This window comes from Xenopus laevis, chromosome 3S, assembly GCF_017654675.1.
Source record: "Xenopus laevis strain J_2021 chromosome 3S, Xenopus_laevis_v10.1, whole genome shotgun sequence".
Lineage (NCBI taxonomy): Eukaryota > Metazoa > Chordata > Amphibia > Anura > Pipidae > Xenopus > Xenopus laevis.
In genome coordinates, this window is record NC_054376.1 from 36383922 (window position 1) to 36405528 (window position 21607).

Genomic DNA, 21607 nt, shown 5'->3' on the forward strand with positions numbered 1-21607 from the left:
AACGGAACGCAGGGGAGCGTAGCTACAACCGCTCGTCAGTAAGAGCCCTTAGATACAGTCCTGGGGTATTGGTTCCACAATATGGCCATAAACATAACATAAAAATGCATTCCTTTTCTTAAAACTGAAATCAAGTGGTGGTTATACCAGTCAGTGCTATTTAATTGATGTCCGACTCCCTAATTATTTCTAACCCTTCAAGGTTTTTTATGTTGTTATATGACGTTGCTGGAATCTTTGGTTCATTGCCTTGACATGTATAATATAATACTATGTAGACAAAAAAAACAATGTTAATAATAAATAATTCTCATTGTCTACACAAATGTAACCTACAGCAATATACCAGTGGTAAATTACTGCTGGATTATCTTCCATAAAGAAATTCTAGAAAAGTAGGATCAGTCTCCCAAATAAGATGCCCCAATGAGCAACCTGTAATCAATGGCGATGTAGCAATATACAGGGGACTTCATAGATGACACTACTATCCTGTTTATATAACAAGTGAATGATACATTTGAACAATAGCATTCTAGTTGCATATGAGAGTGTAAAAGAGTAAAATCTAGACATTTTTAGATGGCAGATGTTTAGAGAGCCATTGCTTTTGTTGCTCAGATTAATCCCTTGGATCAGCAAATGGGCCTTTGGGAGAGAAACAGAGGGGACCATGATCTGGGCAGCTTTGTGCTGCAGTTTTTGAGTCTCATCAGTTGCCAGGTAACAGACGAGAGACGAGAGCTGCTAAGTTTTTCCTGGCTCAGTTCCCTTTACCCAGATGTTAGTCGGTTCCTCCTTAATGTCTGTCATTTTGGAATGTCCCCATTGCAGGGCCACATGTGCAGGGTAAATGTGTGTATAGCAGGAGCAGCTTGGGTGTATTCCTTCCACTCTTTGTGCCTTTCTATACAAATGTTCAGATGTTAAGGTTCTGCTGGAAGGCTTCACACGCAAGGTTTGCTGCCTAGAAGCATCTGGGCCTCATGGATAGAATGCCAAACCAACTGTGATGCTTGCATTAATGAAATAAAAACAAATACACAAAAATGTTCTTCTGTCTTTCTGTTCAAACTGGAGTAGGAGAGCACAAAGGTATACGAAAAAACTGTAGCCAAATGTCGACTGTATCTACGAATACATTTGCCTATAATGTTGCACCAGTTATTTGCTCTGTCTCACCAGTTATACTTCTCCATCTCTTCTGTTTAAATATTTTAGAGCTTCACTGTTAATTATGGAGGCACCAAATCCGACATTCAGTCCCATCCTGTGTCGATCTGGCCAAAGAAATCCAATCCAATCCAAGCTGCCATTTATTTTCAAATTGCCATTCATTTCAGTAGTGTGTCACTTACTTTACTAATAGCACAACAGAACGAGCAATACTGTACCATAACTGTGAAACATTGCACTAATACTACCCTTTTTATTAAATGAAATTAAATTTATAATGACCATAACATTTTACAAGGATATTTTTCCTCTGTAGGTTGGTGGTGGGAGCCCCATTTGATGTCAATGGTCCCCAGAAGACAGGTGATATCTACAAGTGTTCAGTTACCAATGATACTTCAAATGACTGCACCAAGCTTGGCATTGGTAGGTGGAACAAAAAGATCATGTGTCTTTAAAATATATTTATATTTGATGAACATGTGACTCCTTATTTAAATTCAACATACATTTACCATGTGCCTTATATATTGTTGTGTGTCACTTTTGGCAGGGCTGCAATCATTGCCCCCTTGCACCCAGAGAGTCTAGTGCAAGTGGCATATATTGGGCAACATATGATTTAAAAGGCTTAGTATAATTGTACATTAAATCATCAATTTCTGATTCAGGTGGCTCCTGGAAATAGGAAGAGGATAAAGTGTATTTGTTTTACATTCAGAATAACTGATTAGTAAACTACAGTATTTGGGAAATACAAACTGCCATATAAATATGCAAACATCAGAGTTTCTGCTCACAGTAGCATGTCATGATGGGTATGGAATTAAAGAGCTCATAGTAAACAATACTAAAGATTTAGGGAGGCTTAATTATCCTCAAAATAAAGCAAATTCTATACATTCATATATAATTCTAAGTTCTCCTCCCCTCCTCCCTCGGATTCTCTAAAATCATGGTGCTTTAGAGATTGTTTATTTTGGTAAAAAAAAAAAAAAAAGAAGAGAGACCACGGAAGTGGGCAAGACAAATTCAGAATGGGAAAACCCTACCTCAGTGAAAGTGACTGAAATAATGTTACAAGTAGCAAGAACAGAAGTAGATGATTGGTTTATTGTGTGTATAAAGGAATATAGAATTTATAGCAGATACCTCTTCTAAAACAAAGCTGCCATGTTATGTTAAACTGTATGTGAAGAGAGGTACTGGGCAGAACGGCATTTTTAGTGAATTACCTCTAGTACCACTGGCATTTTAGGATAGGCACAGTGGGACTACAGTATTGTACATTACAAGTAGGGGATCCATTATTCGGAAACCCCTTTATCTGAGTTATGGAAAGGCCATTTCCCATAGACTCCATTTTATCCAAATATTCCAAATTTTAAAAAAGACTTCATTTTTGTCACTGTAATAATTGAAAGAATACCTTGTATTTGATCCAAACTAAGATATAATTCATCCTTATTGTAGACAAAACCAGCCTATTGAGTTTATTTAATGTTTACATGATTTTTTAGAAGACTTAAGGTATGAAGATTCAAAATACAATAAGATCCTTTATCCGGAAAACCTCATACTTGTACTCAAATTACATACAAAGCAGCATTGTGTAGGCAAAATGCAATATTTATATAAAATTCTGAGTATGTCTCTCAGATGTCAAGGCTCTTGTACTCTTGAAGATTAATATGAGATTGTTTAGCATTCTGCACTCTGGCCGGAATAAGTCCTGTATAGTAATCTGGTTATATTTTGGCTCTTTAGGGGATTTATGTTCTCTGTGAAATGTTCAAATGGCTTAATGTATGGTAACTGGAAGTTTCTTAGGCAGGGTGACTCTTTCCAATATCTCGGAGAGAAAGGATAACATGCGCCTGGGAATGAGTTTAGTCACAAACCCCAAAGATAATAGTTTTGTGGTAAGCCTTGTGCAAATACGTTTCCTTTGTGCGCTGTTCTGTTTACCTTGTTCAGTTCTAATACACTCTTGCTATATTTTTCCCATCTGCATTCATCCTTTTAAGAACCTCGTATTGGAGCTTGTCATGTCACTCTCTGCTTGTAGTACAACACTTGTAGTGCAACACTTGAGCCTCTGACTATGGCATGCAACACTGCAGCTTCCTTGTATTTTTCCTGGTGGCCTGGACCTTCCTTGTTTCAATATCTAGGCTTGAATTTATCAGTTTTATCTGTTGTTTCAATGTTCTCTTTAATAGGCCTGCAGTCCTCTCTGGTCCCATGAATGTGGAAGCTCTTTTTACACCACTGGGATGTGCTCCAGAGTCAATGCCAACTTCCGTTTCTCCAGGATTGTTGCTCCTGCCCTACAGAGTAAGGAACTGGAGATCTGACCTCCTACAGTTTTACTTGTCTCCTGCACTAAGACATATTGACATGGGAACAAATAAGCTGGGCTTTGCTTTTAGTAAAGAGAATAATTATTAATGTCAAGTATTGTATAAGATAGAGAATGATTATGGGGTATCCCTCATGACAGATTGAGCATATTGGCTTACATGTTAATGTTTGGCTCCACCATAGGATGCCCTACTTTCATGGACATTGTTATTGTGTTGGACGGATCTAATAGCATCTATCCTTGGGTGGAGGTGCAAAGTTTCCTTATCAGTATTCTGCAGAAATTTTACATTGCTCCAGGGCAAATACAGGTAATTGGATGCAAAAATAAAAACAAAATAGACATTGTGCATGGTATACTGTAACAATTTGGTACCCAAGCTCATTGAGACTTCCCAACAGGTTGGTGTGTTGCAATACGGAGAGAGCGTAGTACATGAGTTTTATCTGAATAACTATCGCTCAGTAACAGATGTGGTCGAGGCTGCAAAACGCATTGAGCAACGAGGAGGGACGGAAACACGCACTGCGCTGGGGATTGAGAAAGCTGTGTGAGGAGATATGAATATTTGTGTGTGCAGACAGGGAGGGTAAACGTTTGTGTTTACATTTATATATATTTGTAGAAATATATCGCCTGTATTAGGTTATGTCTTTCACTTTATTTCGATATTCTTTAGTGCCATGGTAGTTTTATATCATGTGTTATTATGAATCTTTGCAGCACAGAAGCATTTCAGCATGGAGGCAGAAAGGGTGCCAAAAAAGTCATGATAGTTATTACAGATGGAGAATCACATGACAGCCCCGACCTACAAAGAGTGATAGAGAGCAGCGAAAAAGACAATATAACACGTTATGCAGTGGCGGTGAGTGTTCTTTAACCATGCCATCCAAAATAGTCTGATATAGTGGTCAGACCTCTACATCAGATGTTCTCAACATTAATATGTTCTAATTTACCCTCTACAATATTAACAACCTTCCATACATGTCATTTCATGATATTAAAGGAAGGGATAATGCCCGGCCTATCAAAACTCTGCAGCAATATAATCAGAAGAGCATGTCCCTTAGTTCTCATCCATAAAGCACTTCTGTCCAGCAAATGGTAGGGCTGTGCACCTTGCGCCTGATAATAAATCAGGGGGCACAGCCCTGTCCTTATTGCCTGCCATTGAGCTATAGAGGCCTATCTGCCTTCCCCACTCAGCCCCATAAATATTGCTTCTGAACCTGTGTCAATTCTTTATACAAGCAAGGACATTTTTTGCAATTTGAATACTTCCTTCCTAAGATTAAATTACCCCTAATGTGTTATAAATGGAATTTTTAAGATCTTAAAGCTCACATAAAGCTTGGCAGAACTAATGAAAGAAGACCCCTCTAGGATTCATTTTCCTGAAGCAAGCACAACAGTGACTACTAAATATGTTCATATTTGCCTGACACTTTATAAATAATGTATCAAAGTAACACTTTACCTGTAAGATAAATTACATTTCTTTTTTTTTTTTTAATTACTGATTTTTTTCCACCTCTAAATACACACCCAGGTTTTAGGGTACTATAACAGGCGAGGGATCAATCCAGAAGCTTTCCTAAATGAGATCAAGTACATTGCTAGCGACCCTGATGACAAGCACTTCTTCAATGTGACAGATGAGGCTGCGCTGAAGGATATTGTGGATGCACTTGGGGAGAGGATATTTAGCCTGGAAGGAGGTAAGAGCTGGGGTTTTTTAAGGTCTTTCTTTATCAGATATTCCTCTTCTCTTCCAGTGGATGATAAATTGTGAAAAATTGTGAAATGTAATTTCCTGCATCTGCTACATATTCCAACATCATATCAACATTATCTGTTCTAATTTCTTTTACTACATCCCACAATAAAATATTCTAACCTTTGCATGTCATCAGAGGCAGAAACTGCCTCCATCACCCAGAGCATACCATGATTCATGTTTGGAAACCATGAGATACCTCTCTTTATACTGCAAGCGTCCATGTAGTGTAATTACACCATAAAGCATGGGTCAATTGCATAGAACGTGTGTGCACAAGCAGGAGTGTACCGGGAGCCTTGGAAGCCCTGTACAAAATGCCTGCTATTTGCAGGTGTTAAATACAGGGCTCCTTTTACCTACATAAACTGAGCTCTGCACCTTGCAAAGGAATTTAAATCTAGTATGAGCTGCAGAGATCAAATGCAAATGGGCAATCATTAACTACTTATGCTACACACGCTGGCAGATACACTAGTCCAGGTCTACTTGTTTATTAGCAGCCTCAACTAATGAACCAGGCAGGAGCATCCGTCATCCATTAGGCGGATAATCATGTTTACATGGTTATATGATTATTAGACACTGGGTTTTTGGATCCAAACAAATTGGCAAACGGTATATTCTGCCAAAAATGTCATGAACCTCCGGTATGTCATTAATCCATAATTTCCCATGCCTATTTCATCCTCAACCATCACTAATCCTTTTTATTTCCTGTTTTCTATTTTTTGTTGTTTGGTTCTAATGTTTCTATGGTGTAGCTATTTCATATAATATTGTTTCTATCTTATGTAATCCTATGTATCCTGCCTCATTAATATCACTAATCCTTCATTTCCTCTATATCTAATCCTTTGTCTTCTTTATAGCTTCTACCTCCATCAATTTTTCCAACATCACTCTGTATTTTATGGCTGTATGGCCAACTTCATCTAATTTTTGACTAGTCATCAGTGAAGAAAGTAAACGATTGTTCTAATGTGCAGGTACAAATAAAAATGAGACGTCTTTTGGCTTGGAGATGTCCCAGGCAGGCTTTTCATCACATGTAGTAGAGGTGAGTTTTAAGGAGGATCATAAAATGGCGTCACTTAATGTAACATGGTGTAGCAGTAACCATATTAACACTTTTGGTAGATTTTGGGCTGTGCCAGGCAGTAATATAGTTCATTATATTGATATCATTTGGAAGAGATTCAATATTGCAGTACAGTAAATGTGATGGGAGAGAGAGTTAAATTCAGATCTCCACTCCTTATTCTGCTCCTCCTGGCATGTGTTGGGATTTGCTTGTAGCTCAGGCATCTGAAAAATAAAATCTTTTTTTATTGCTCCTGCTACAAAGTTGGAGCCTCTCTAGGAATTTGACAGAAAATTCTAAATCCTTTTTCTAAGGATATTAAACTTCCCCTGCAAAAGTAATTTTTTCCCATCTTATAGTAAGCTAATCACTTGCTTTTGGAACAAAAATGTCATCTGGATACTGTGTGGTTTTCCGTTGTCTGAACTAGGGAGAAAGGGATGCTGGGTCACAAGTATCTTCTGGGCATTTGAGGGCACTGATCTAGTTGGAAGATCCATCTTTCTCTTATACTTTGTCAGTGGTTTTGGCATTTTGTATCAACGAGTTTTTTTCTTGCGGTCAGGATGGTATATTGCTTGGTGCAGTTGGCGCTTATGACTGGAATGGAGCAGTCCTGAAAGAGACCAGCTCTGGAAAAGTGATACCTCGCAGAGAATCCTACCTGAAAGAGTTTCCTGATGAACTCAAGAATCATGGAGCTTACTTGGGTAAGAAGATGACCTTACATGTAAAAAGTATGAGAGCGTGGTAGGAGGGGAATATGCTGTGGAATTAAAAAGCAAGGGAAGAAATGGTAGTCTAGTGCATGAGAGGTCCTGTAATTTGGTGTACAATGTAAGGATGCAGCCCTCTAACTTCTGAATTAGATATAATGTTTCATGTTATTCTAGGTACACACAATTAGATATACCATCAGGAATAAACAATTTATTCTTAAAGCATCTGCATTCCATTTCATGTTATTCTAGGTACACACAATTAGATATACCATCAAGGAATAAACTATTTATTCTTAAAGCATCTGCATTCCATTCATCATGCATAGTGAGCTTTCTGCCCTGTAGTGTGCCAGAGGGTTGGTTGGGACTTCTTTCAATACACCAGCTGTTTTGATAACTAGAAGGAAGCTCCAGCCAGTCAGAGTAGAATACAGATCACATCCCCTGCTGCAAAGGGAAACTTACCCCTGACTGGCTTAAATAAAGAGAGCATCATCTGTATGGAGAATTATCAGCTATGTGGTGAGCTTATATATTAAATGTTTTTGAGAAAACAAACCACATAGCCTAGGAGTACTTTTGTCTGAAATCTCATGCTGCAATTATTTCCATATTAGAAGCATTAGAATCACTTTACTCATCACACATAATCAATGTGTTGATTGGGTCATATGACCTATATAAATAATATCTACTGTCCTTTACATATGTATGTCATTCTTCCCTATAAGTCTATAAAATTATATATATACTGTGTGTGTATATATATATATATATATATATATATATATATATATATATATATATATATATATATATATATATATATATATATATAATTATAAATATATAAACAACCCCTCCATAGCAGCTTACAATTTGATGCTTTTTTAAATCTGTTCCATTAATTAATAAAAAGATATGCATATTATATGATTATAATAGCATATGGTTTTAATATTATATAGTTTTTCGCGTTTTTGCCCACAAGTAGTTTTAAGAGTTAATGCCAGCCTTGGAATCCAGCTTTGTCTTGGAAGTTTACTCGGAAAATTGTCGCTGGAAAAAAGTGTTTTATATCCTTTAGATTCAGGATGGATCCTATTTCTTTGGTCCTGTGGAAAGGCAGACTGGCCCCCTGCCTGGAGCTGCTCACCGCAGACCCTACACTGGCGGTGGGGGAATGTGTGGGATCTGAGAGCTGCTTCCAGGTTTGGGCTTCTCTTAACCGATATTCTGTGCTTGCTCAGTGATGTGGAAGGTTGCCAACCAGCAGCTACAATATATACTGAAATTATCAGTTTTCCACTTGCATAATCCTTTAGTTAGTCAGGGATGGACCTAGAGTAGGTAAGAAAAGACATTTGATCTGGGGCCCCATCATTCCAGAGGGGCCCCATATGTTTGAAAGCACAGAAGTGCAAAAAACACATTAGAACAATGTAGAAGCACAACGATCAGCCTTCAAGAGATGTTTGCACTTGTAGTTCAGTATCTGGAGTTCCTCCTGTTGACTGTGCCCATGTAGCCTTAAGAATGAAAGATCTGGACAACTGTAGAATGTATCATACATGCATAGCACATTCTCTTTCTTTGAAGGACATGCAACGTGAACAGTAAGATGTATTAAAATAACTGGAAACACAATTAAAATGTTTACATTCAAAATAACTGATCTGTGAGTGACTGTTGCACCTTTGGTATGTTTTGCCTACTCAAGCTGTAGGTCTGGAGAATATCCACCCATTCTCCCCGTTAATACTGCTGAACTTCTTGACTGTGTGACTTTATTGCTGTTATTATACAAATTGCCAGGTTGCTAGAATGAAAAAATATCATAAATGTAGATTGTATTAACCTTAAATCACAGGGAAAAAATAAAGAAAGGTGTTACCCAATGGGAGCTATTACCCAGTGACATTGCTGGAATGGAGGAGGGATGAGCAGGGATGCCATCCCTCCACTTCTTTAAGACTGTGAATAGCATTCCTTCAGGGGGCCTGCAAGAGTTTTGACTCCTGGAACTTTTTTATTATAATACCAGAGTTTTCTTATGCTCCTCCTCACTTCTGCCTGCAAATAAAATAAAGAGGCTTAAAGGCACACTTTGAAAGAGCATATTGAAGAGAAAAGAAAAAATTGCTGGGAGAGAAGTAGAGAATAGATGGAGAAGGTTTATACAGGAGAAGAGGGTGGAGGCATCAGAGAGGGTTATAGAGAACAGCAGAGAAGAAGAAGAAGAACATAGGGGAAATAAAAAGGGAAACTTCAGGTAGGGGACAGTAGCAGATTGAGGAATGGTGAGAGAATGATATATTAAATAATGTGGGGTAATATAGAATATGCTGGGGTTGTGCTTTGTTAAGACACACAATACGCAAGCAAGGTGCTGTGTTTGCAGAAGCTGAATAGGCACAGTTTGCAATTTGGGGGCCCTACAGGCCACATACTTCGCTAAATCTATACACACTGGATATCAAACTGTTCATAAGGAACTGTTCATTAGTGGGTAAAACCAGAAAGTGTTCGTGGTGAGGCTTATTATAACTGTGGGTGTGGCTAATAATTGTGGGAGGGGCTCATTTTTAGTTTAGTTTAATTTCACCACAGTGCACGCGGCACACCTAGCATCTCTCCACTTGTTTTACCCCACTTCAAGCACAGCCCCGTGGTTGCTATTATAATAGATCATTCAGCCTGGGCGATGACCAAGCTACAGAATAGCTATCTGATTTTGCTTGCTCTGGTGATAACCAGTGTACAGTATAGCTTTATCTAATTTAGTGTTATTTCAGTTTTAAGTTTATCAACAACAATGAAGAAGTGCAGAAACATATGAAGATGCAAGTACCTTCATTAATTGCATCAGTATGTGTGCAGTTTACAGCACCCCTACATGTGGCTGATTTTGTAAATGACCCCCTGCAGTGTTTCTGTGCAGCATATACCAGTATAAAATAAGCATGGGAAATGCCCACACTTCTAATCCCAATTAAATCAATTAAGTGATTCTTGAACAAATAATAAATTGAGGTTAGGTGACTCACTTTCTGTCCAGAGCAAAGCAAAAAAAAAAATAGTGGCAATTAAACTTTGGCTTGTTTTGCATTCACTACAGATAAATATGTAGTCAGTAGTTCACCTCAAACCACTAACATTAAAGGGATCCTGTCATCGGAAAACATGTTTTTTTCAAAAAGCATCAGTTAATAGTGCTGCTCCAGCAGAATTCTGCACTGAAATCCAATTCTCAAAAGAGCAAACAGATTTTTTATATTTAATTTTGAAATCTGACATGGGGCTAGACATTTTGTCAATTTCCCAGCTGCCCCTGGTCATGTGACTTGTGCCTGCACTTTAGGAGAGAAATGCTTTCTGGCAGGCTGCTGTTTTTCCTTCTCAATGTAACTGTATGTGTCTCAGTGAGACATGGGTTTTTACTATTGAGTGTTGTTCTTAGATCTACCAGGCAGCTGTTATCTTGTGTTAGGGAGCTGCTATCTGGTTACCTTCTCATTGTTCTTTTGTTTGGCTGCTGGGGGGGAAAAGGGAGGGGGGTGATATCACTCCAACTTGCAGTACAGCAGTAAAGAGTGATTGAAGTTTATCAGAGCACAAGTCACATGACTTGGGGCAGCTGGGAAATTGACAATATGCCTAGCCCCATGTCAGATTTCAAAATTGAATATAAAAAAATCTGTTTGCTCTTTTGAGAAATGGATTTCAGTGCAGAATTCTGCTGGAGCAGCTCTATTAACTGATTCATTTTTTCCCATGACAGTATCCCTTTAATGTGCCTCAAGTGGGTACTCTCCAGGGAGCTACTCCGTATTGCCATCTGGTAACTAGATTGAGTGTCTCTGACAACCAGAAACCATATTCAATGTGGGGAAGTTTGTTTTGTGCTTTCTATTTAGAGCCTGTACGTATATACATCATTCGGCAGAAATCCCATCAGTAGAGACATTGCAAATTTACTACCATGCGCAGAGGACAATTCGCTTGTCGAAAGAGACCGTTCTTAGTGTATGTTTGTACGCTATCACTGTTTCCTTCACCACCTTGAAATAGACGAACTGATAAGATGAAGCTACATCCTCCTCAATCTTATGTCAGTGACATCATATCTTGTATGCCGGAAAGTCAGAAAAGTTGTAAAAAAACACTGGCGTCTTTTCTTTTTTTAAAGTGGGATGGCCTTCAAAAGTCCTAACTATTAAAGATTTTTTAACCAATTTGAGGGGCATGCCACATTTGTTTTAGGGTGGGCTCATGTCTAGGGCATTAAAGGATCTCTCTTGTCTTTATTTTGCTTCCTTGGACATGTGTAATAATAAGTGGCCACTTCAAGCATTTTACCCAACATAAACCAGAAAGACGTCTATATGTCCTATATGTACTCGCTCTATGCAAATTGACCTTATCGTAAGAGTTCCAATGAATTTTGTAACGCTAATGAAATATTGCTAAAAAAATGCTTGTGCTGCCGAATTAACGTTAGCGATACTTCGCCAGTGTTCAGCTGCTGAGACTAAACTTTGCAATTTAGTGAATTAGTGTAGTGATGAACTTGCGCCTGGCAAAGTGTCGCAAAGTGTGGCAAAGTGGTCGCTGGCAAAAAATCGCCGTTTAGTGAATTTACCCCATTGGGTCATCGAGTTTAGCAACTATAACACAGTATACAGTATATACCTAAAGTGAAAATCTGCAAAGAAAAAGTATGAAATTATAAATAAAAGACTGTATAGAAAAACTCCATTTCAAAGATCTCTTGCCTTTATCCAATAAAATAACAGGTGAATAAAGGTAAAATCCACCTTTTGGATTGTATGATAATATGATATAGTTGTGCCCAGACCCAGATGTCAAATAGTTATGATGAGTTAGCAGCAATGCACTTTCTACCAAGAATTCTCTCACTGGAAGTGTTTGAGTAGGAAATGCTGTTGTCCGACAAGTGATCGACAGAGATCTCTGTTCCATGTAGGTTACACAGTCACCTCTGTAATGACATGGCAGCGTGTCAGGATCTACATAGCAGGAGCTCCACGATTCAATCACACAGGCAAAGTAATCACCTTCACTATGGATGGGACAGAGAATCTGACCATACACCAAGCCCTCAAAGGAGATCAGGTACTTGAGAGTCCCCTCAATTGGGTAAATACAAGTGTTTTTCCTGCTTATTATTTTAATGGACGATAGGGTGATACATTCTTGAAGAAGGACTGGTAATACTTAAAGGTTTTGGCCCCCTAATATGAAGTACATTCTTCTTTCCCAGATTGGATCCTACTTTGGTGGTGAGATGGATTCTGTGGATGTAGATGGTGATGGTGTTACCGACATACTGTTGGTTGGAGCTCCAATGTACTTTATGGATGGATGGGAAAGAGGCCGGGTGTCAGTCTATGTTTTGCGAGAGGTAGGTCTTCGTAGCAATTTAGTTGTTCTTGGCCTTTGGATATCTCTCAGATATTGTTTGTTTTGTAACTTTCTGGCAGCTTGAGATCATCAGATCTAATGATTAGTGACGGGCGAATTTGCGCCGTTTTGCTTCGCTGAAAAATTTGCCCGTTTTTGATGCCGGCGCCCATTTTTGACGCGGGCGTCCGTTTTTTCGGAAAATTTTTTTGGCTCCGGTGAATTTATTAGTTGGCGGCGAATCGCGCAAATTCGCCGTGAATTTGCGCCTGGCGAATAAATTCGCCCATCACTACTAATGATCTCTCCACTGGATAAGGTCTCAGGGGGTTGTGAGGGGTTAAGCCTGCCCATGAGTTATCTTTTAGTATATTATAAAATGACCTATTCCTAGCAACTTTGCAATTGCTTTTCATTATTGATTTTGTAATTTTTTTTAAATTATATGGCTTTCTGGCCTCTTCTAGCTCTCAAATTGGAATAACTGACCCCAGCAGCCAAAAATTATTGCTCTGTGAGGCTACAGTTTTAGTGCTTTTGTTACCTTTTATTACTTTCTATGGAGGCCTTCTACTATTTATATTCCCATCTCTCCACCACTGCCTAGGGTAAATAGGACCCTAGCTGCTAACAAAAAGCTAAATAACTGGCGAAAATCCATAAAAAATAAAGAACATATGCAAAATATCTCAGAATATCAATGTCTTTGTCATATTAAAAGTGTATTTAAAGGTGAACTACTCCTTTAAAAACAGTTTACATTTCACTAGTAAGTTCTGATGCTGTGTTGTATTCCTAGAGACAATTCATTCACAATGGATTCCTGCAAGACTTAGACAGTTTCCAGAATTCACGCTTTGGGTCCTCCATTGCTGCAGTACCAGACCTCAACCAGGACTCTTACAATGATGTAGTTGTTGGGGCACCATTGGAGAATGACCACAGGGGGGCCATTTATATCTTTCATGGTCTGAGAAAGAATATTCTAAAGAAGTACAAACAGGTAATATCCAATCATTTAGAATCATTATAAATTAAATGCATTTAAGTTGAATAAATATTTACTATTAAAAGCATAAGATACTAGTTACTCTTCTGATGTATTTTGTTAGTTAGTTATTTAACTTGTGATATTGTGTGTTATCTTATCTTATCTTATCTTCCTTCAGCGTATCTCTGCTGCAGACTTGGCTCCAGATCTGGTTTATTTTGGCTGCAATATCCACGGGGAAATGGATATGAATGAAGATGGGCTGGTGGATCTGGCAGTAGGGTCTATGGGAAATGCTGTCCTGCTGTGGTATGTTTGTATATTGCAAATGCAGCTGTGCTGAATCAACAGCTTCTCTGAAACAATCGTTCTTCTTCTGTTTTTTTATAATACAACAAATAAAATAGTTATTAAACTGAAAGTTCTGTGGGGCACGGGGATCACTGTGCCTGAATAGTCCATGTCCACAGCTACATATGAATAAAGATATGTTAAATAAAGTGCTGGTCCCTCAAATCCCACTTTCGGTTCAGGGAGACATGTATGGGTTCTATTATTTGGAAACTTAGTATACATAACTCTCCAAAATATGGCAATGCCATTTCCCATAGTGTTGCTAGTTAAACAAATATATATATATATATATATATATATATATATATATATATATATATATATAATAAGACAGTACCTTGTCCTTGAATTACCTATTATTAACTAACCTAATAAATCTGTTTGGATGGCACAATAACCATATTCTATTTCTTTTTTATTATTATTGTGTTTCACATTAAGGTAGGACTTTTTTTTCCAGAACATAATAGGTCCCAAGCATTTCAGACTGCATATGTGTTTATAAAAACGTTGTTGTTAGCAGGCACGTGCAATTGCGCTTTGATGAACTGGATGCAATTGCAGTAGGAGCATTGCCCTTTTGCGCCCTCAATGAAACCAGAATTCTGGGGAAAACACTGTACTGTGGGGAAATAAAAACATGTCGATTGTACTCAAAATAGCACTTTGCTCACTGCATTTATAGAAGTACATGTGCCATATGATGTTTTATTTTGGATTAGTAGACTTGGAGCAAACCTTGATAGTAGGTAACCTCGACAGTTGACTATGGATGGTGGGATATGCACTTGAAAAATGTTCAATACCATTGTAAACAAATGTGTCTGCGAGGGAAGGAACAAGTAGTACATGTATGCTTTGTTTGACAGGACACGCAGTGTTGTGAATATAAATGCTACTATGCACTTTGATCCTCCGAAGATCAACATCTTCAACAAGGATTGCAACAGGAACGGGAGGGAAGCCACCTGTATGTCAGCCTTCATATGTTTCTTCCCCATGTTTAAAGCCGAGCAGTTCCAAGGACAAAGTGTTGGTATGTACTGAGCAAATTTTTGAATGATCACCTTATATGCAATCTGTCTATCTCATTCATTTCTGAAATATTATTGAGTAGGGCAGTTGGTAACATATGGTACATATGCTGTCTTGTAACTGGGTAACACATTCTAAAAGGTTCAATGTTTTGTAGGGGATCAGACATACCCTTCCCCTGTTTTTCTGTCTGGGACATCATCCAGCCCAGTTACATGCTGGAGAGCCATCCAATTGGCTGGGTGCCCCCGTGCATCCTTGGGAGAGGGGGAGTGCCTGACTTTGGAGTCAAATGTACAGGGTTTCCCACAGAGCTTAGAAAGGAAAAATCCCTGCTGCAGTAGCTAGAGAGAAACAGGAATTCAAGGAAGAAGGAGAAGGAAAGGCTGCATTTTGCTCTGCTGGAAAAAGTATTTGAACATTAGGGAGAGACCATTTCTGTCTCCTGTCTGTGGATACTTTAGCTACTGTGTGTTTCCCCAGGGTGAGGACAGGTCTTGCTCGTGAACCTGCCACATGGGAGCGGCTACTACTTTTGAAGGGAAAGGTACCTTGGGGCAGGTAGCGCTACTTGGGGACATAAGAGCTCTTGGGGAAGAGACATTGAACTGACCTGAGTCATTCTGCATTCAGCCACCCGGTGTGGGACTGTGGCACTGAGAGACTGTGCCAGGGGTTGATAGTCCACACAGGTTCCCCAGAGTAAAGTGATATTGTGTGATTTGCATTAACAGTTACTTAATACAGTTTTTACATAAAGTTTATGTTTGTTTTATTGCAAACTGTGTGTGTTTTATTTTTCCTAGTGGAAATACCGTGAGTGGAGCTTCTCACTGTTCCCTAGATGGAGGCACTGCTCTGTAAATCCCAGTTCCCACTACTTTTCATATGCAAAAGGGACTCAGGGCCCTGGATTGCCAAGGGTTAATTGCTATTCAAAGAGACAGTAACCAAATTAGAGTTATAGTTTGTTTCAGGCCTAGTAACCAATATCAGATATTTGCATTGAAATAGGTGCCCTGTTACTACTAAAAGCTGATACAACGCCTGCCCCAGAAAGCCATAGATTAATATAGATGACAGATGGAGTGGAGTGGTGTTTTGGTTATCGCTGTAATGAATGGTGCATTCAGCAGCTATGTTGTGACCCTAGATTGGCAGAGAATAATTTTTCATATTTCCTTTTAATTTACTATTGTTGGAGTTAGTTTTACTGTGTTAAATGCGATTACAGTGACACACCCTAAACCGCATAAGGAATGTATTTTGGGGTGCCAACCTACAGGTTAGAAACCCATAGGATACATTATCATTGAGCAGATTAATTTTGGTTTTTATTGATGTAGTAGGGCACTTTGATTCAAATCTGCTCTAACTCTATGGCTATATTAAAACTATAATGTAATATTTACTGAGAATAAAAACTATATTTGATATTGTCAGCCATCAAGTACAATGTGACCATTGATGAAAGGAGATACATCCCCCGTGCTGTAATTGATGACATCGGAGGAGACAAACATTTTGTGAAAACCATCAGAGCCTCCAGCGGACACAGCCAGTGCCAGCAGCTCAACTTTCATGTTCTGGTTGGTAGGAAAACTATGGCAAAAGCAGAATGCTGAATAGTTGTATGAATGGGTGCATGAATGAACATATACTGTAACCTCCTGGTAATAGTGTTGGCTAATTGTACAGAATGATGATCTGCAACCTGCTGTTGGTTAATAATGACAACCACTCGGGTATCCCACCACGGCTAGTCAGAACCTCAGGCTTTAGATCTCTCATATTAATGGCTTTGTTGTGTGTACAGTTGTTTACCAGATCAGGGAGCAGTTTCAAAACACAATTTCCATATCTGTCTTCCCCTTTTTCTAGGTAACTAGGGTTCTATTATTCCCTCCCAGCATTAATTGTGTCTTATTCATCTTTAAGGATACAGCTGATTATGTGAAACCCATAACCTTTAACTTGGAGTATGAGTTGGCATTTTCAGACCAAGGACCTGTGTTAGAGGAAGACTGGCCAACATCGCTAAAAGTTTCGGTATGTTATAGAAGGCTCCTCTCACATCATCTTATTTAAACGCATTCCGTTTTAAACTTTTTAAATGAAAGTTAACAGTCGCAAAAATACTTTTTGATATAATTTTTAGTGCCAAACAAAGTAGAATCTACTGTACCTCCATAAAAAGATCATAATGCTGGTGCTGCAGATTGTATTGTTCCAGTCCAGTCTTTGATCTGCACTGCAGGCCTGGTTGCAAAGCAACACACTATAGATAGTATAGCTAGTAGCATAGATCAAACAGTAGACCATCAGCAGTGGTCACTGCAGAGGTAATGCACTGTACTGGGTACAACTGTCTATGACTAGCAAGGATATATGCTGCATCACATTCTGTTTCCCATTCCTGTTTAGACAGAGGACATGACATCACCTTTTTGGTGGTCAGCATAAAGTCCCTTTGCAGACATAGTGTAAAGGTGGTCATACACTGACCAACGAGTGGATTTTTCCCACTCAATATGCCCACCAAAGGCAGTCAATATTGGGCTGTTCCGATAATTCAGCCCTAGGACCAAACATTTGGATTACAATGACGGGAATAGGCTGCCAATGGGATGAGTGCTGCATGAACTAGCCGGTGCAGTGCTCAATAGGGCAGGAAAAATCAAACCTGCCTGTTCTCAATCTGGCAGATTTTTGGCCAGATATGTCTGTTAGAGGGCCCCATACACTTGCAGATAAAATCAGTTTAAAGGACTTGTGTATGGTCACCTTTTAAGACACCCTGTTTATTGACCCTTCTCCCAAAGAAGTCTGCGAGCAAGGAGTTAAGGTGTGGCGGTGCTAGAGCCATACTATCAATTGAAATTAGTAATAACAAAACAGTATTTTTCTTTTGTTAAAAAAATAAATAAAATAAGGACCCCTATATCCTGGAGGGCCCCTGTGCAGCTGCATTGGGTGCACTGGCTATTTGTGGGCTCCTAATCTATTCTAATCTATGTTCACAGTGCAGCAGCCATCTTTCAATAAATAACTATTCTACCAGAACATAAAAAGCTTCCGGGCCTGTAGCTAAACCTATTTATTCAGTTATTTTTGTGGGGTAAAACACACACACTGTCATATGCCACAGATAAATGCCTTTTTACCAAATGTGTTTCCTTGAAAGATTACAGACTCCCGTTTGGCCCTTGTGTTATTCTCGAATGTCATTGGCTTCTACATAAATACCAGTGATTGCAACACAGGCCTCAAACTCCTGAAACCAATTATGCTCATTCCAAAAATTCAAGGCAAATAAATTGAGGTCCCTCTTCATAAAACGTTGCCAAGTGTTGGCAAACAATCTGCAAGCCAGGGGGTGATTGAGTGACACACAAGGAGCTCAAATGTAGTGTGATTTTTTTCCCCTCAAATGAATTTGATCTGTGCACTTCATAACCCTTTTTTATTCCACATGATGTCAAATGTGTGCACATTTTATTTAGTTTGCAGTTAGTGAATCTTGGGCTTTTGGATCTAAATTTAACCCTTCGTTACCTTAGTTACACTCTATTTATATAATATTGTATACTCCACGTCTAACCGCTAATGTCCTAATTCAGGTCCCATTCTGGAACGGGTGTAACCAGGACGAGCGATGCGTGCCCGATCTCTACCTCGATGTCAAACACGATATCCCTACAGCGATGTGAGTGTGTAAACTGATTATCTAGTCTATTTGCACCACTGTTTCAGGAGGTTCTTCACTTGTGTACACACACTTCTGGCACCTGTATTTAATTTCCAGTGTACATCATTTTTTATCTCCAGCAGCCTTAGAACATTCAGTTGTAGAGATCACAGATGTAATAATACTGCAACAACTGAGACGGTGCCGTAACTGTGCAGTGTGTACACCTATCTGCAATTTACTTTGTACATTTGCCTAAGGGTGAGGGCACATGGAGCTATTAGTAGCAGCTACTTGGCACGACTACAACAATAGACAATGCTGATAATTTACTGATATTTACTGATAACTTTCTCTATGTGTGTTTTAGCGGAGGCAATTCTCAGCATCGTCTATAGCAGGGTTTTTTCTGGCGTGTTGTAGCTGTGACAAGTAGTTGCTACTAGTAGCGTCTTTACCCTAAATGTGAGTGCAGCCTGCTACACCATTGTGTCAGAACACATCACCACTGTTTGTGTATGTGACCTATTATAATCTCATCTTGTGCTAGAGTTATGTCTTGTTTAGCTTTATAATTACAAAGGTATGGGATCTGCTAGCTGGAAACCCCATCATCCAGAAAGCTCCAAATTACAAGAAGGCAGTCTCCCATAGACTTCATTGACTTCATTGATTTTTGAAATTTGATTTTCTTTTCTCTGTAATTACAAAACAGCACCGTGTACTTAATTCCAACTAAGATATAATTAAGGAAACAGTAACACCAAACAATGAAAGTGTTTAAAAGTAATAACAATATAATGTACGGGTGTGCTGCACTGATACAACTGGTGTGTTTGCTTCAGAAACTCTACTATGGCTGCTGTGTAGCCATGGGGGCAGTCATTCAAAGCTGAAAAGAAGAAAAGATGCAGGATACACAGCAAATAACAGATAAGCTCTGTAGTATATAAGGGATATATAAGAGATTCTTCAGAGCTTATCTGAAATCTACTGTGTATCCTGTGCTTGAATGGCTGCCCAGATGGCTACACAGCAGCTTGTTTATATAAACTATAATTGTGTTTGTGAAGCAAACACTCCAGTTTTACAAGTGCAGGGCAACAGTACATTAACTTTTCATTATTTTGAAACACTTTAATTTTTCAATGTTACTATTCCTTTAATCCGTATTAGAAGCAAAAAGATCCTATTGGGTTTATTTAACACTTAACTTAATTTTAAGTAGGGATGCACCTAATCCAGGATTCGGTTCGGGATTGGGCCAGGATTTGGCCTTTTTCAGCAGGATTCGGATTCGTCCTAATCCTTCTGCCCGGCCAGACCAAATCTGAATCCTAATTTGCATATGCAAATTAGGGGTGGAGGGAAATTGCGTGACTTTTTGTTACAAAACAAAACAAAGTGAAAAATATTTCCCCCTCCCCACCCCTAATTTTCACCCGAATCTTTCGCAAAGGATTTGTGTGTTCGGCCGAATCCAAAATAGTGGATTTGGTGCATCCCTAATTTTAAGTACACTTAATGCATGGAGATCCAAATTATGAAAAGATCCCATATCTGGAAAACCCCAGGTCCTGAGCATTCTGTATACTTATAGACACATACTTAAGTGTCATTGTGCCATGCAATGTTTGCCTGGGTCGTAGAATATTTATGGGAAACTGTCAGATCTCTAGAGGTCATGGAATGACATTTTCCAGCACATTTGTCTTCAGCTCCCAGTGGGGGACACTAACTGGTGTAATTCTTTAAGCTCTGGAGAGCCCCAGGGTAACCCAACTGACTGTGAAATGTGCCTGAACGGGTAATGCTACAGAGAGGGTCATTAATGCAGTGCCACGTGGTTTTTATTAAACAAAGGTAAATGTTTCCATAAGATTTCCATCCCCACACTTATATAAGGAGACATTATCATAGGGCAGAACAACATAAAGCATATGATATACAGGCTCATACCATCACATTTCTGGCTGTTAGGAGAGCCCTTTGGCAAGTCATAGGTGGACGGTGGAGTGCTTAGCTCCCACGCAGTCCCAACGTAGATAGGCAGGTCTTGCACGGGGGTATCTGCTTGGAAGGGAGGGAGCGGGCGGGTTGTGGACTCCAGGTATATGGAAGGGTAGAATTCAATTCCACAACAATTAATGAAGTCTCTTTGAGACCCCACCGTCACACCTTATGCTCAATCTGTTTTAAACTGCATGTCATTTTTATGGAAACGGTCCAGCACTGCCGACGGATTGGTTGGCTAGTGGGTGTGTGTCTCAGTGAGCGTGTTTTTTAGAATTACAACAGTAAAAGTTACGTTTTAATTATACTTTGTTACTTTGTTTGGTGTTACCACTTCCTGAACTAGCTTACTTAGTGGCAAATGAAAGGTCACCTACTGCCTATTGGTGTCCAGCTATTCGCCACAATTTTTTGATTTCGATTTTGATTACACTTGTGTGTTAAAAGCTTGCAGTGGAGTGGAACACATATACTGAATTGAGCTCAATTATTTCCTTGTTTACAATTGAGTGAGACATAAGAATTGCAGAAAGAAATGTGTGATTTATGATACAGCAATGACAGATTAATTAAGTTACATTGAATAAGCTTCCCTAAACAGGTGGATCTTTAGAGCATTTGAAAGTTTGGAAAGGAGAAAGACTGACAGCTCAAGGTAGAAGTTCCAGTGAAAAGCAGAAGCCAGAGAGAAGTCTTGTAGATGGGCTGTAGTGGTGAGTGGAGCAGAGAGCTGAAGATCAGAAGCAGAGCGTAGGTTGCGTGAAGGATTGTATTTTGAGATCAGAAATGAAATATAGGGAGGGGCTTCATCATTAAAGGCCTTGAATGTAAGAATGAGTTTGAATTTGATTCTAGAGGAGATTGGGAGCCAGTGAAGGGACATACATATGGGAGCAGCTGATGTTGAGCGGTGAGATAGATGAATGAGTCTAGCAGCAGCATTTAGAACAGATTGGAGTTGTAAAAGGTGAC

General features: G+C 39.1%; 1 protein-coding gene across 1 annotated transcript in view; it reads left to right on the forward strand.

The window, feature by feature from the left end:
- itga11.S (integrin subunit alpha 11 S homeolog) overlaps window positions 1-21607 on the forward strand; it is a 53483-nt gene that overhangs the window by 17923 nt on the left and 13953 nt on the right. Inside the window, exons 3-19 of the mRNA XM_018255232.2 lie at window positions 1493-1602; window positions 3007-3098; window positions 3399-3513; window positions 3724-3851; window positions 3943-4091; window positions 4265-4409; window positions 5097-5265; window positions 6314-6384; window positions 6974-7118; window positions 12118-12266; window positions 12415-12555; window positions 13354-13557; window positions 13724-13854; window positions 14769-14935; window positions 16378-16523; window positions 16873-16983; window positions 18555-18640. Of these exons, the coding sequence (XP_018110721.2) occupies window positions 1493-1602; window positions 3007-3098; window positions 3399-3513; window positions 3724-3851; window positions 3943-4091; window positions 4265-4409; window positions 5097-5265; window positions 6314-6384; window positions 6974-7118; window positions 12118-12266; window positions 12415-12555; window positions 13354-13557; window positions 13724-13854; window positions 14769-14935; window positions 16378-16523; window positions 16873-16983; window positions 18555-18640 (2259 nt within the window). The remainder of the gene's footprint in view (window positions 1-1492; window positions 1603-3006; window positions 3099-3398; window positions 3514-3723; window positions 3852-3942; window positions 4092-4264; window positions 4410-5096; window positions 5266-6313; window positions 6385-6973; window positions 7119-12117; window positions 12267-12414; window positions 12556-13353; window positions 13558-13723; window positions 13855-14768; window positions 14936-16377; window positions 16524-16872; window positions 16984-18554; window positions 18641-21607) is intronic.